The sequence below is a fragment of the Parus major genome, chromosome 3, assembly GCF_001522545.3.
Source record: "Parus major isolate Abel chromosome 3, Parus_major1.1, whole genome shotgun sequence".
Classification (NCBI taxonomy): Eukaryota; Metazoa; Chordata; class Aves; order Passeriformes; family Paridae; genus Parus; species Parus major.
Window position 1 is genome coordinate 63,333,611 of NC_031770.1, and position 17,182 is coordinate 63,350,792.

At 33.1% G+C, this 17,182-nt stretch overlaps 1 protein-coding gene across 2 annotated transcripts in view; it reads left to right on the forward strand.

Moving 5' to 3' along the window:
• TBC1D32 (TBC1 domain family member 32) overlaps positions 1 to 17,182 on the forward strand; it is a 74,491-nt gene that overhangs the window by 17,102 nt on the left and 40,207 nt on the right. For both annotated transcript variants that reach the window (XM_015622857.1, XM_015622859.2), the window contains exons 17-23: positions 703 to 904; positions 4,165 to 4,247; positions 5,871 to 6,009; positions 6,520 to 6,607; positions 8,058 to 8,176; positions 8,783 to 8,899; positions 12,337 to 12,425. In XM_015622857.1, the coding sequence (XP_015478343.1) occupies positions 703 to 904; positions 4,165 to 4,247; positions 5,871 to 6,009; positions 6,520 to 6,607; positions 8,058 to 8,176; positions 8,783 to 8,899; positions 12,337 to 12,425 (837 nt within the window). The remainder of the gene's footprint in view (positions 1 to 702; positions 905 to 4,164; positions 4,248 to 5,870; positions 6,010 to 6,519; positions 6,608 to 8,057; positions 8,177 to 8,782; positions 8,900 to 12,336; positions 12,426 to 17,182) is intronic.

Consider the following 17,182-nt stretch of genomic DNA (forward strand, 5'->3'; position numbering starts at 1 on the left):
TTTTCTTCTTTTTCTAATTAATTTGTAATTAAGTGTTTCCCTTTCCTAATATAGTTCCATTATATTCGTAGTGTTGCTTTTCAGACCAAAAGCCTCTCTTCTTCAATTTTATTTGTTATTAGAATAAGTGTTAAAACCAACCAAATTTATTGAAATAATAGATTTAATGTAGCATTCACATTTCAATACATTTAGTAGAGACAGATCTTGTGTAAGACGTTGCCATGTGTAACACTGTACCTAATTCAGGATCAGTGTGTTCCTATGGATGGAATATAGTTAGCTGATGCTAAAACTTGTAACAGCAGTAAAACTGAGATGAGCCTTTGAAAATAGCTAAGATGCAGGTCATGAAAATGTTTGGAGTGTATGTCTTCCAAGTGGAGAAATCTCAAAATTGTATTCCCAGCTCGACTCCTATAAAACACAGAGTGTGTAGTTCATAGTCCTGTAGGCTGAGTGGGAGGAATGAATATATTTTTGCATTGAATAGTTGTTTGCCAAAGTGACATCACTTGTGTGATGACATTTCTTTTCTTCTGACTGGCGTTACAAGTTATAATATAGTTTGTCCTTCCATAGTGGGTCATAGTCTCTTTCCATAGTTTCTTTTCCCCTAAAAAATGTAAATAAATTTAGTCAGAGGATTTGTTGCAAGGCCTACTACAAAACAAAATTTTAAATGTATTATTTTATTTCTAGTCCTACAGCTGCTCATGTACTTGTTCAGTTTACAAAGAAACTTCTTCATGATGACATTCCTCTTTTATCTGGATCTGAACTTATGTCAGTTGTTAAAGGAACTTTCATTTTTGTATGCCGTCAAATATACAGAACTTGTGAAGGCCTACAGATGCTAATTCCTTATGGCTTGCATGAATCTATTGCAGAGGCCTGGAGAAAGGTAAATTTTGCTTTTGGATTGGAAAAAATCTTACTGTGAGAGGTTCAGCTTGTGTAATAGTTGTTCTTACAGGTTAGTTATTTTTAAGCAGTTAGATAGTACTTGAAACTGTTGTCAAAAAAGTTCTACTTGCAAATTTTCCTTCTGAATGTGAACCTAGCTGAAGTTTAATTTGAGACTTCTATGCCTAAGATTAAATCAGAAACTCTTGATGCATTGGGAGACCTGTCATTCATTGTCCTTGATGGTACAAGTTACTTGGTGTCATGATACCCACTGACAGCCACAGATCTTGCCTTCATTCTTGATTTGGGATATTTTGAAAGAAAATACTCCTGAGATGTGCTCTTACTAATTTTTAGTTGAACTCGTTTGTGTCAAGTGGGATATATGGAGGGAAAAAAAAAAAAAAAAAAAGCAAGCAGATTGCAATTGTTAGTGAGGTAACATTGAACTATTCTCAAGAGACCATAGTGAGAAGTGCCAGGCAGGAGTTTTTGTCTTACCTGAGTACATGGATTTGTTAGCAAGTTTAGACTCTGTACTTCAACTTCAGTTTGATTGCTAGTCCTGTGTTTTTTCTACATGACAGAAAGTGCTTGGATCCAACAGTTCTGTGTATTTTGCTTTCTGTTATCACAGAATCACAGAATGGGTAAGATGGGAAGAGAACCACAGTGGCTCAACTGGTCGAACCTCCCTGCTCAAGCAGGATAATCCTGTAGCGTGTAGCACAGGATTGTGTCCAGAGGGTTCTTGTCTATCTGCAGTGGGGGAGACTCCACCATCTCTCTGGGGAGTCTGGTCTAGTGCTTATTCACCTGCACAGTAAGGAAGTTTTTTTATGTTCAGGTGGAACTTTTTGTGCATCAGTTTCTGCCCATTCCCTCTTGTCCTATTGCTTGACACCACTGACAAGAGCCTGAGTTCCTCCTCTTGACACCCTCCTTTCAGATATTGACAGATATTGATGAGGAACCCCCTCAGTTGTCTCTTCTCAAGACTGAACAAGCCCAGCTCTCTTAGACTTGCTTCATAAATGATGATGCTCCAGTCCCCTCATCATTGTCAGTTCTATTTTCATTGTTCTAATAGTCACATGCAGTGTGAAAATTCTTGTGATTGTAAAAAATTACTTACGATGGAGAAATTACGTCAGGTTCTATAAATGCTGTTTTCAAAAAGTTCACAGAGAAGCAAATTCCAACATTTGAATCATTAAAATAACATTGGCACAGTTTAGGCAAAGATAGCAAACAAATCTTCAACTTTGGCTTCCAGCTTAACTGAAAGCATATTTAGACTGTATGTATTAGGACTCGTAGTGGAAAACCAGAGTCTAGGTGTATTAAAAGTGGGACTATCTTTTTTATATCTTAGAGAGGGATCAGATCAAACTGGAACAAAGAATGGACTAAAAGACTGAATTTGTTATTTCTGGAGGCGAGGAAGTGGGAGGGAAAATGAATGCAAGGGAAAAAAGAATGGAACAGCTATTCTTCCTTCTTGTATGCTTCTACTGTATGCTTTTATTATGATGAGGTATTTAAAAAATACAGTCACAATGTAAACTGAGGCAGCAAATACCAGAAGGGTAAAACATGAATAGAAGATACTTAAATCACCAGTTTGTGGGTATTTCTCACTGTTTCATGTATTAATATTGCTATGATGGCATACATTGTCTTAAAAATAAAATATATTAATATTCAAAATCCTAATTACATCCCAATAAATTCTGTTTCTCTCTCATCAAAGAATGTTGGTTTTGAAACTTATATTCTTTCTTGCATTGACACTTGAGGATTTTTGTTGAATTAAGGAGCTTAGTTCACTTGATTCATGCTGTAATTGATATAACTCAGCAGTCTTCTTTTTGATGCTTTCCTATTGTGTAACTCATCAGTTTTACTCAAAGTGGTCTGTTTTTATTCTATTTAATGTTTATCACAGGCAGAGTGTTAAGAGCTTTTGATGGGCATTTCCAGTTATTTTCTCTAAAAATCCACAGCATTTGCACTTTGTACAGACTTCTTTCGACATTAAAGTAGCTTATTATGGTATATAACATAATTTAGACAAATTGTCTTGACATGTACAAGATAAGGAGACTAAATGTGTTGAATAAAAACAAAGTCTATCCTACAAAATGCTATTTCTTCACTTCACTTTGGTATATATAAACTGAAGTAGAATCAACATATTCTTGACTTCAAGAATCAACAAGTTATTACAGGAAAGTCAACTCCATCATCTTACTACTTGTAAAAATATTTTATATCACTTTTCAATTTTAAAACACCTGAAGTTTACAAAATATATTACCGTTTATAGAGTAACAAAAAACAGTGCACTATGGTGGAGTCTTTCCAAGCAGTAGTATCAATTTTTTAATGGTTGGACTGGTAACTTATATCCTTTTCTTTTACATATCTCCCAGAGTTTTAAGACTGGGAGATGGAGAAAGAAATTAATTTTCTTCTTTGCAGAATCTGATGGAATTCTGAGACAGAATTTATAGAGATGATAATAACAGGGGAGCAACAGATCCAGTACAATTGATTAGTTTAATAGAATCTTTTGTTGATTTTGTGCATCAGATTTATAAGGCAGTAAATTAATAACTGCTCACTTTTATTTCAATGGTGTAATTTGACTTCTCTCCCATAAACATAAAGCAACTGAAATAACTAATTTTAAATATGCTGTCTTTCATGTCAGTTATTTTCAAATACAATTTAAATGATCAAATATAAAACTATGTATATAAATTTATGTCTGTAACTTTAATGACATCCATAACAATATATATGCATTTATATAATTTATAAAAAAATAAATAATGGCAGAATTAATTAATTAATAAGTTTGGTATAGTGACTCTAGAGGCTGTTATTTCCATGGACAGAAATGGAGTTAAAGAGTTGTGTTACAATTTTTTCTTTTTTTCCTTTTCTTCATTTTTTTCTTTTAAATGCCAGTTTTTGATTTGGGAGTCTCCAGTTGGAAAGTAAAGTAAAATAAAAATATTTAAAATGTACTATCTTTAAAATTGTTTATACCCAAGGAAGATGTTAAAAATAAGCCTTTCTGGAATAAAAACAGTGTAGTGGATTAGTGTATTCTGTGCCAAAGACTAGACTGCAACTAATCACTGTTTTTTTTTCCTTTTGTATATAACAAGAGAATAAACAAGATCTGGAGTTTAAAAATGGTGTAAATAAACATTAAGGAGGTGTTTGTTTATTTTCATTTTACAGGCAAGTTTACTTTCAGAAAGAGTGCCTACTCCTGTAACTGATGCAGACTCCACTTCATCAATAAGTCAAGAATCAAAAAACAGGTAATTTGGTACTTGACTTATGCACATGAATAAGTGTGAACACACATTGCTGCTTTAACTACAGCATCTTGTAGACATCTTGTAACCCCATGTCTTTGTTGTAGCTTGATTCCAGCTGGCAACTAAATGCTGTACAGCCATTTGCATCCCAATGGCATGGGGAGGAGAATGAGGAAAATGAATTATTAGTTGAAATACAAACAGTCTAATAATTGAAACAAAATAAAATACAGTAATACTAGTAATACTAATACTACTAATTGTAATAATAATAATATTAATAGTAATGAAAAGAAGAGAGAGAAGTAACACATAAGAGAAACAAGTGACATACAAATCAATTGCTCATTACTCTCCGACCAATGCCCAGCTCATCCCTTAACAGTGATTTTTGGCCAACTCCCTGCAGTTTATGTACTATGCATGACTTTTCCATGCTATGGGATATCCCCTTGGCCAGTTTGGCTCAGCTCTCCTAGCTGTGCTCTCTGGTGGTTTCTTGTGTACCTGCTCACGTGCAGGGCATGAGAAATTGGAAAGTTCATGACTTTGATTAGCAGTACTTGGCAGTAACTAAAATATCTGTGTGTTACCAATATTATTCTCATCCTAAATCCAAAAAAACAGCACTTTTTCGGCTGCTTAGAAGAAAATGCGCTCTATCCCAGCCAAACCCAGTATTTTTGCCAAAAGGATAGTGGTAAGTAGAGAAAGTATCCTAGCATTGGTCTCACTAGAGCTACAAAATTCTTCCTGACCTTTAACAACTTTTTTGGCTTAGATAGTCTGATCTATGTAAAATTGGTTTATGGTTGATTCTCTCTGACTTAAGAATTTGGTTCGAGGAAAATGTGAATTAGAAAGCACAGAAGAAAATAGCTGTCTGTTTATCTTATGCCTTTGATCTGGTGCTAATTTAAAATGCTCTTCTGCTGAATCATATTTACACCTTCAAAATACTATGTAGCAAGATTGGCAGCATTTTGGCTGAAAGCCTAATACATACCAAGTGAAAGGTGTCCTTCCTTTTGTACTGAAACTTAATGACCCTTTATAGAAGTTTGTATTCATTATGAGGAGAAATACACAATTATTTGGGAATCTGAAAATTCAGTACAATGTTGATTTTCCATTTACTGCTCTTAGTATGGAAAGCTATTGTGTAAATGCAGCACCTTTCTTCATAATTCTATACCAAGTTCTTGCAGGAGCCTTTAGCTCCTCATATGTGAGTTCCTCATAGTGTTTTTACATTTTTGAGAAATTCTGTGCCTGTTTTGACAACATATAACTGCCATGTTAATATCTTTAGACTGTATAGAGTCAGGTTGTAAGTCATATTTAAAGATAGCATAGGTCTTTTAGGTTCCCCTGTAGATCATCTCTCTTTTCTGAGTTCCTACCTAACCTTAGTTTTGCCACACTGAATTTGATTGTTTGAACAAAATGCAAAGTACATTATCTCTGTTCCCAAATGCTTCTTTTAATCTATCATAAACTTATAAATTAAGCATAATGTCCAGTGAGTAAAGTACTGTGCTCCTCAAAGGTTAGGAATTGTGCTTCTTTTTTTTTCATGCTTTTTACCTATTGTTTTTAATTACTATTTTTTTACTCTTGCAGTTTGTTATGGGAAGAGACTTTGTTAGATGCGTTGTTAAGTTTTTCTACCACACCCAAAGGACTATTTCTGCTTCATAGTACAGGTGCCATGAATGACTGTGTGAACTTTATGTTTAACAGTTTATCAAAAAAAATCCAGGTAAGCATTGCAGAGTCTTTATGGTTTACTTTTTACTCTAAAGTTTGAAGTGCTAGAAAAAAATATTATTTTCTTTTCTTCTAAGTGCAAATTCTTTTAGACAATGTTAGTAGGTCATGTTGAAATCTAAATATGCTAGACAAAGCTCAAAATATAAACAAAAAATCAGATAATGTGCATTTTTAGGACAAAAAATAGTAATGCCAAAGGCATCCTACTGAATGTGTACAAGAACATTATAATGCTAATGGTTTTATTTGCTTATATTGCATGTCTCAACCACAGTATTTTGTGTTTAAATTTTTATAAGATATTTTTTAAAGATGTTTGGTTAGGAATCTGACCCTGGTAAGTCTGTAGAGGATGACATCTATGAACTGTTCAAGTCTAAGCATAAAGTGGATTAAATTCTGTAAACAAGGGTAAGAAAGATCAATATTTAAGAGATCATTTGAGAGTTTCATGTCTTCTGAATTACCTACACTGCACTTTTATACTTCTTATCAACAGACAAATGAATATGAAGACTTTGGTAATAGAGTCATTGTTACACAAATGGCAACAACACCAATGGCTGCAGTAGCTCTGAAGAATTCAGGTAAATTGAAGAATGATGTTATTATGAGTAATTGCATGCTGTAGTCTTGCATTTTGGAAAAAGACAGTGAGAAAGATGTTAGAAAAAGATCAGCTGTGTAAAATAATTACACAGTACTAACAAAAACTCCTAAATGTCTGTTAATTTCTTCTTGGTGGAAATTAATTCTCTACAGCTTTCAAGTCATTCATTAATCTTGATGCAGCATTTTAGGTTGGTTTTTTTCCCTCTGATATTACACAAAATTTTTACTTCACTAGTTTGATTTCCAGAAATTTTCTGTATGTGTGTGAAGACATTTGTGCTGTTTAAAAATAAGTTTGCAGAGGCTTCTTATTGATCTGCAGATCAGAATTAATATCTGTTGATATCTTTAATTTGTATGTACATTTCCATGGTTACTGACTGTCAAAGGGTGAGGAATTGCAAGGGCCTAAATGTCATTCATGCAGTTACATATTAGTGAGATGTAAATGAGATTGTGCTACAAGAAGAATTGTCAATTCAGACAACGTCCCTTCAGAGTGAATTTCAGATAACCCAACTGTTACCATGTCATCAACAGTCCAAGTATCCATTATATTAAAACTAGAATTTCATCAATAAAATTATGGTAGGGTCTTAAGTTGCTAAAGTCCATGAGGTACCAAGGTTGCAAATCATCTCTCTGAGTATCTAGAAGTGGCTGGTGTTGACTGAAAGACTGTCAGAAAGGCAGGAAAATTCTGCCACTCAAGGAAACTGATGAGTTTCTTAGTTACTATTTATGCCTCTGGGATTTTTCACAAAGCAGGGAGCAGATCTACCAAGGAGTTACCCATCTGTCCTGTTGTAAGGTTTTCAGCCAAATTACTTCTTATGGCCTTTTTATACCCTTTGGTGTCAGAGACAAATTATATACCAAAAATATTCAGCATTGATTTTCAGCCCTTACATTTGAAGATTTCAGAGTTAGATGACTCTTTCCTCTTCTATTTAAATATTTAACTTTTTAAATTTTAACAATTTAAATTCAGCTAGTAGTGCTTCTCTTAAAGTTGGGGGATTTCTTGTCCTTTTCACTGTGGTATGTTTTAATTTATTAATGAGTTATAGTGAATCTCTATTTTAGAACCACAGAGACAATGCTAGCTAATCTTTAATCCATTGCAGTTAACTTTTTAAAGAAGGTCAGAAGCTCATTTACATAGAAGATATATAAATACAATTCTGCTCTAGTGTAATGATCTTTGGAAACCATTGCTGCAGATTGTAGATAGAACAAAAGCAGACTGCTCTAGAAAGGTAGTTTTGACTAAAGGATTGAGAATAGAAGGGATAGTAACCCTAAGGCAATCTGTGTTGTGAAATTTCAGCCTTCAGCATAGAGAATTTTGTCAATCTTGGTTAGAACTGTGGTGTAAAATATTTCTAATGTGAACCTCATGATTAGAACAAACATTTGTTTTAGGCTTTATAAAGGCACTTGTAACTGAATTATGGGCTCTTTTGGAGTGTGGAAAAGATGATTTGAGAATAACTCAACCAAGATCTACTCCAGTTGATCCTATTGACCAAAGTTGTCAGAAGGTGAGAAATTATTTAATCTTATGCTTTTGTATGGAAAGAAACAGTGCTGTGGTTCAGATAGAATGATACATACCTTTCTGTAAATTTTTATTACAAACTAAACCTGCTTCTTGGCACAGGTGTCAAAATTGGTATAATACACTAGTTAAATGATGACTGATAAAGGATTCTTGTGTTGCATGGCAGTTCACAATGCCAAGGATTAACTATTAAATAATGAATAACAATCATGACAAAACTAAGTCTTAAATGCTGGCCATCAGTTTATGTCTGGATTACCATATTAAAATCAGGAAGAGCGGTGCGTTTAGAGTATTTTTTGTCTCTAGATTTTAGAATTATGTGGTAATGAAATACTGTAATTTTCAAAATTGCTTGTCTATCTAATTTGATAGATAATAGATATTTCAGACACTACCGCCCTTTTAGATTACATGGATGCCTACCAGGGTGTGCAGTCTTATTTAGGGCAGGTCTCTATGTTAAGTTTAGCTTATGAAGCGTAAGAACAAAGGTAATGTAAATGACAAATAATTGCTAACACTTACTTGGTTGCCCATAACTGATTAATATTCCCTGCTTTCTCTCCTTTTTTTCTTTCTCTAGTCTTTTTTGTTTCTGGTAAATGTGCTCACTTACCCAGCAGTTGTTGAACTCCTGAGTAAACGAGATATAGCAAATAAACCTATGTACTCATTCCGTGAAATACCCACAGATATAATTGTAAGTATTTTGAAAGAAAAATACTTCTGTGAAGCCTTTTTTTTCCTGAGAAAATGTTATTGTTATAAAAGAATAAATCTTTTTTCTTATTGAAAGATTTTGAATTTTTCTGCATTTTGTATTATATGCAGCATGAGGGCAGTATATGCACATAACACTTCATATTAACTTAAATTTTCATTTTGAAATCTTAAGGGTAATATAAATTTTGATGCCTGATTTAAAGATCGTCTTTCATCACTTGTGTTAGAATTGTGTTTTCCCACAGAAAAAATGTAACATAAATAGACATGTTTGTAGGTGCATACAGGTACATACAGGAAAATGTTGCAAAATATGTATATACTTGTATTTTTTACAGCATTGCTCTATCACATTATTTGTGGATTAAAAAAGAATAAAGGAAAAAAAAAACCAAAACAAAATGAAAACACAAAAGCCACGTACCTCAGGCTATTTTTTTAAAAGGACATATGATTCACACAAAGGAAAAAATGATCAATTGGGAAGCTACTTAATAAGCATGCTTCAGAAAAAAGCTTCACCATTTCTCTATTTAGTATTATTTTGTATTCAATCATTCTACTCCAGTCAGTTACAGCTTTTTCTCATCTACAAAGCACAGACAAGTAATTTGTGACCTTGTGTGACAGTTAAAATCAGGTTTTTTTCTAATGAGTTAGCATTTTAAATTGGTGTTACGTTGAAGTGTTTGTTTAGCACAGGCTCTGGATTGGTGATATTTTAAGTTGTTGAGACAGAGTTTGTCATAATAGTGTATGTTATATTTGGAAGGGATTTTTGAGTTCTTTTTTGCAATATTGTTTTGCTGATTTTGGGAAGAAATTGCATGATAAATTTAATTTTTCCAATCTACTCAGTGCTAGTGTGTTTACCGATAGATAGCTTTGTTCAGTTATCAAGGTTTTAAGGAACTGGGAGTGAGGAAGATAGATCTATGCTGAGGATGATAAATACTTGAGAGCATTCAAATTGTGGTAGATCTCAAGAATGATTTTTGTAACTTTTGAAAGCCAGTGTTATTTTAGCTTTTGAGGTGCTTGAGTATTTTTATGAAATTTTCTAGGTTTCTAGAAATGCCAGTACTGATACAATTGTTCAAAGTTCCCTGGGGAGATAAAGATGTTTTGGATGAGGTTTGTCTCAACAACTACAGTGTAGCAGTGTGTTTTGTAAGCCTAGCAATCCATTTGTAATCCATTTGCATCCAAGATTATGTAGTTAACAGAAAGGAAATAGTCAGATCCTCTAACGTTAATTTAACTTATAATGGCTGAGACTAAGTACCCAGGAAACTTCTGAAGTTAAGAGATACAGGTTTGTTATAACCATGTTTTTGGGCAGTGATTGCAGAAAGCAAAAGATAAAAGATTTTGACCAGATATAACTACAGGAAGCAAAGTAAAAGCAACTTCTCTGCCACTAGAAGATTTGAATGGAAGAACTAACTGCTTTGTTTTCCTTGCTTTTTTTCTCTGTTTCTGAATTGTGTCACATTGCCACAGAATGTGGCTTGTTCATGCTAAACTATATTTGCTAATGCAAAAAACTTAATCATTTTTGTATATCCTTTATTTCTTGAATACCTGTGATTTAAAAAATTTTTACCTCCTTTGTATTTTTATCAGACCAGCTGTATCACTGGTTGAACAGATTATCAGTTGAGCTTTTACGACTTTTAACTGAAGACTAATCAGGTTTTTATTTGTGCCCTTAGGAAAATTTTTATTAATTCATGCAAGATTTCTCTTGCATGTACTGTGTTTGGCATGTAAAATTATTTTAGAAAATGGAATCCATAAGTGAGGGTTCTTCTCCCTGCCTTTAGTCTATGAAGGTTTCTGCACTAGATATATATATATATATATGTTCAGTGGAATCTAGTTTGGAAGGTACCCTCTAGACATGTAGCTTTGTAAGATATTTAGAACAGGTAATTTTCTTCAGTGATTCTGAAGAATCTTAGATGGTTTGTTTTAGGCATTCAAAGTAGATTATATCTGACCTGTAATATTTAAACTATGCTCTGTAGATGAGCAGAGCAGATCTATCCACACATTTTGGGTGTAATCTTGTGTTAGAACTTGTTCCTTATCTTCTTTCCTAAAATCCCAAATCAGAGCTTAGTCTCCTTTTTCAGTAGTCCTCTCACTGTGCCTGGTCTTTTTACTCTTTTGCAGCTCCAGGCTTTGATTTATAAATGAGAGAAGGAGGTTGATGCCAGAGAAATATCCTTTAGCATTTAAAACTCTTTGTGTGTACAAATATCTAAAAAAATCTTAAATCCCAAACAAATCAATTGCTTGCATTATCATTTTTATGGGCAGCCTTGAGGTCTAAGTTGACTATTTTAATAGAGAATTCTATTGTAAGTGTACAAAGTGAAAAAAGCAGTCTCCCCCACCATCACAAAAATCTAATAGGAAAAATATGCTTTCACTGTATTTTAAATGAGTACATTCTATGAAGACAGTTTACTTTGAAAAGTTCTAATCTTTTTTTTCTACTATTGTGAGTTTTACTCATGATTTCTACTTTTCTATGTTGAAAACCAGAGCTTTTGTGGATTTCATGAAAGTATGGGTTTTAACTTTCCCTTCATATCTTATTGAAATGACTCAGTGATCTAATTAGGTAAATAGTAACTCCCTCTGCTGTCTCTGAAATTGTACTTCCAAAATGTGGAGAAAATAAAACTCTGTATTTAATTGAGATTAAAGAAAGCTCATAAGGATTTTGTAATCTGTTTCTTCTAGCCATAGCATAGCAATCTGTCTCTGACATGATAACATCACTGAATGTTTTTGTTCATTCCTTAGTTTTTTTAATGAAATAATTTCTTCAGAAGCAGTTTGCATATGCAGCATGCCAGAGGGGAAGATAATTAGATTGGCTTTGTGGAAGAAGTGAGAAGTAGCCACAAGTCATTGTCTGTCATCCAAGATGAAAGGTGTAAACCTCAACATCTGAGCCAAGCCTTGCTATACTGAGACTAAATGGCTGTGTCTTGAGGCATGTAGTACTAGCCAGTGTGAGAAAGGGTTATTGTACTAAAGAAGTTGCTGTTCTCTTCATTAAAATAGACATGTACACACTGCAAGCATACAAAAAATAATTAACCTTTTTTTGGTGGTTTAATAATAAAGAACTAGGATAGCTGATATGCAAAGATCTTTTTTTATGTTTATATTTTTAAACATTTTTTTTTTTTTCTAACCTTCTACATGGGTAGGAAATTTTTACCATTTTCCTCTTCATTTTTGCAGTTGACTGTTGATAATAATTACATACAATAAATAATTTCAGTATGTGTTTTAATAATAGGTTTCATTCAATAATAAATATCCCTATGAAACTATGATGTGCATAAATTATAAAAACATACATGATTTTTTTCATTTCTCTTCCTTTGACAGGATATCATTGACAGGCTTATAATTTTGAACTCAGAAGCTAAAATTCATTCCTTATTCAATTATGAACAATCCCATATATTTGGTCTGAGGTAAGATGCAGGTTTTTTATTCTCTGGTCACATTAACTAAATAGGATATAATATGCTTGGATGTGTTAGTTCTGACAAGATAACATTGTTTGGGTTTTATTATTTATAAAGGTGAAATTCCCCCCTTTTTTACTATAAGATGATTAAATGAAAAATAGCCTACAAAATGAGAACAGTGGTGAATCTAATCCTATTATCTGTAAATGGATATATTGTAATATGAGAAGCAGTGATAGCAATTGCATGTTATTTTACCTACTTGACTGTAAAAAACAAGTTGTACATTTGCTGTACACCAAAATACTAAAATTATTTTTACTATGTTTATGTCACTTTGGTTTATGTAGCCTCCTTGTACTTATAATTGGTTTTTTAAGTATTTGTTTAATTACCACCTATTTCACAAACTTAGTTTGAAGACTGTAGTATTTCATTCCAAATATTTCTAGAACTTGAAGGTACACTTAAAAGATGCTTACACTGTTATGCTCATGTATTGAAATATTCAGTGCTTTATAATTTAAACAGAGAAATTAGTTTCTGCAGTTTTATTCTGTTTTCCAGCAATGAATACATAAATCCTTGAATTCACATTTTTTTTAGGAATTTATTTTGGACAGTTGAGATGAAAATCTATTGGACTGTACTTCATAATAAGGAAAACTTTGATAGCCTTGCTTGAGCAAGATATAGCCCAACTGATTAAATTCTGAAACTACCTTTTTGCAACCATATTTGTACTTTGATATCAGAGTAAAATTATTTCATAGTATATATGAATACATATAATATATAAGAATATATGAATATGTAAGATACAGTATACTTTGTTGATAAAGATGAGCATAGAGGAGATGAACAATGGCAGAAATTGGAGTTGGGAGATATATGACTGGGACTTATAAATCAGAAGTTATAAATGCTGCTTTGGAGGAAATCACTAGTTTATATAGGAACGAGAAGTCTTAAGATGAAATTTGAAAACTAAAATATTGTTCTTCATTTAGGATTAGATTGATTCCATAGAAATCTTGACAGAACTTCCATTGATTTAAATAGGATCAAGAGAAAAAGAGAAGTTTTACAGTTTAAAATAAATGGTGGTCGGGCACTGGAACAGGCTCCCCAGGGAAGTGGTCAAAGTACCAAGTGTAACAGAGTTCAAAAAAGTATTTGGACAACACTCTCTTGCATTGTCCTTGTGGTGCAGGGCCAGAAGTTGTACTAGATCCTGATGAGTCCCTTCTAATTCAGGATTTACAATATTAAGACTTATTTAGATTATTAAGACTGGCAAGTAACTGTCACCTATATTGCCTGAACATGAGAGGTATATAGTTCATTTTAAAGTTCCATGATCTTTTCTGTGAATGATACTGACTACAGACACCCATGTTCTGTAAAAGGAACCATTCTTTGTGTAGTTGGTTTGCTCCTTGACCAAATTCCATCAAGAGTTGTAACTTCAGCAGGAGTTACACCAAATAATATTAGATGCTTAACAGATCTGAAAATGTGGAAATTAGAGCAAAATATCTACATTTCTCTTTGCTGTTATGTAGAAAATAAATATTTAGGTGTTTGTGATAATTGCAGGATTGAAAAACAGTATGATTTTGTGAAGCATGTCTAGAAAATTTTCTGCTAGACTTAATACCAATAGTACAGCCAAACCTACATTCTTTTAATTATTCACAGATCTACACAACCATACACTATTTATATATGTGGTGCCCCCGGAGCTGAGTGCTGAACTTCAGATCAGTTTAACCTACAGGTTATACTTTAAAGTCCTGCTTTTGTTGTTAAAAACAGTTACACATTTACTTATTTGATTGTTAAACAACTTCTGCAATTTAGAATATTTTCCTTATTGTGTATACTGAGCTTTAGTGTCTTAAATTATTTTAGTTATTAGCTGTGTAATTGCATATAAAACATAAAATACATAGGTATTTCCACAGCCTGTTTAATCCAAAATGCACAGGTGTATATATTTATGTTTGTAGTGTTATTATTGCATTCTCTGGTGGATAATTTTCTTCATTTTGAATAAGTATGAATTCTGAATTATAAATTTAAAGACAGTCTGGTAGAGGCTCTGCTGTCAACTTCTCTTTTTAAGCTTAAACACTCTGTAAAGTGGTGTGCATGCAGTAGAAATCAAAGGGAAAGCATAGGGAAGCTAGATATGCTGTGCATAGCCAGTATCTCCCCATCTGTAAATGTCTACCACCAAAGACCGCAATGGTGGTCTGTGAAAGGTGCAGTCATATAGATTAGGGTTTCTGTGGTCAAGGGCAGAATACTAAATTCCACCACAAGCTGTAGCTAATTTCAAATCTGTGGTTCCTTTGGTTTTCTTGTGGTTATTTTTTGGTTTTGTTAGGTTTTGTTTGTTTTTTTGTGTTTTTTTGCTTGTGTTTTAATTTTTTAAGTTCTCAGAATTACCTTGGCCTAGGATGGTTCTTCAGTAGTTTCAGAGACATCTGGTTGCATTAATTGCATCAATTGTGTGTTTCTGTGATGAGATTTGTTCACTTGAAGGTCCTTTTAAGCTAACTGGAAAAACAAAAAGGGGTTATTATCTTTATAATTATTATTTATTTATTGGAAGTGAAACATTTTAGGCAAGAAGTTGAAGATAAGGATAGAAATGTGCAAGTATACAGACAGTCCCTAATTTGTGTATAGAAAGATTTTCAAACTGTCAGTTCAGCTTTCAGCTTCAAAGCAGATTTACACTTACTTACAATTGATAAGTCTCCCAGTTGGCCAATATCAGTTGAAAAAAGAACACTGAAGGCTGTCTCAGACACTCTTTTGTACAGGTTGAAAATCTGGATGCACAGGAACTAATGCAGAAATTCCCAGTGGTTTTTCTGGTTTATGAGGCTCTGAACTTTGTTCTGAGCACAAATCTTGCAGAAAGGAAATTCAGAGCCATAATTAAAGCAATATTTTTTAACATACTAAATACAGAGTATTTTCTTAACTTACTGATCAGGTTTATTTCTCTGATACAAGTGTACCCATTGATCTGATTTTAAAAGATATTGCATATCAGAAATAACAGTATTCTTTAAATGTGACACTAGAAGTCTTCACCACCTCTCATTTAAGGCCAAGCTCTTTGAATGTCTAACTTACATTAATAAAGGAATCTTTCAGATTAATGATTTTATATACTATCAACACAATTTGTCTAGTATTTCAGTACAGTAAATATATTCATGGTTTTTGAGTTTTTACAGCCTGCCAAGAAATTATATGCATAATATATATATTTTCAAAGTCTTTGCCTGAAGCATTATCCAGGCATTTACATATTGCTATTCTCTCTGCTCAGAAAATAAGTTTCCTGTGAATGTTAGTGACACCTTTTTGTTAGCTGAATTAGTGTGGCAGAGTAAAAATTTCTACCTTTGATAAACAGGTTCCTGTCTCTAAACAGTATCAATACCCCAAAATAAATTCAAAGATACTCAATTAGTGTTGGCTTGAGTGAAAAACAGGAGAAACAACATTATTGGAATATGCATAGACTGTGGGCAGTGGGAGGGGATAAGAGCTGGTTTACAGGTAGTTTGCAAAAATTCCCTTTACTTAATAGAATGCTTTTGTAACACATTGTTCCTGGAATCTCTTTCTTGTGGGTGTATGATAATATGGCAGTATGGGGTATTTGAATACTTTAAAGAGTAGACCTGTTCTTTCTTTGGCTTAGTTTTCTCCCACTGTCTTATTTTGACCATAAGTCAATAAAACTCTTAAATACTGTGAAGTTAAAAGGTCTTTTGTATGTACATGCTGAATCTGAAGAATCTTTGTTTGCTCCGCACTTGTTCACTAAGGTGCTAATGCTAATGAGCATCAAGCAACAAGGAGAGCACTCTGTTAAAGAGTTTGGCCTTCTGCAGGGAAATACCTGGAAAATTCTAAGGGTAAACCCTTTTCCTTCAGATATGCAGATTGTGACTGTTTAATTTGAAGGACACAATGTGTTTGCCTATCGTTAGAGATATCTGAAGATAACCCATTTGTAGAAGTGTAATATGAACTGCAATGAGAAATAGATTTATTTTAGGCTTCTGTAATGCAAGGCTGAAAACACAGTTTTTATTACAATGCTCTGTGTGAATAAATGCATTTCTGTTTCCGTGGAATTATAGAAAATTGTAAATATTAGTCTAAGTCATATGCTCATCTCTATCAGCCTCAGGATTGTAAAGCTACTGTCTGCTGCAAATATAAAAATATTATTGGCTTGTTATTTTCGGGTTTGTGTAATAAGGATTTTGACATTGTTAGGTCACATTTTCTTTGTTATATGAAATATCATGGTAAATATATTTTTTATGTTTTCTCGCTTACCAAATGAGTGCAGAAAATGATGAAAATGCAGTGTATCTGTTTCTGTTGCCCTAAAAAACTAGCAGAGAAAGATTTAGGGAATAAAATTTAAATGGCTTATACTATAGTGACATCAAAATCAATCAGCATCTTGAAATTTGCCGTAAAGCAGTATGTATCTGTCAAAATTTCATCTAGAACACTTCAGTGAAATCCAGGTGAATAAATTAAATGAAAAGAAAAAATGTTAGGAAAAAGATAACTTGGTGAGTTTAGGAAATACAAATAATAAACACCTCCATTACTTTTGTCAGCTGCATTGTAAACACACCACCCTTATCTTATTGAATTTTAGTAGTGAGGTAGCCTGAGCATATGAAATAGGTGATTCCTTAATTGTATTT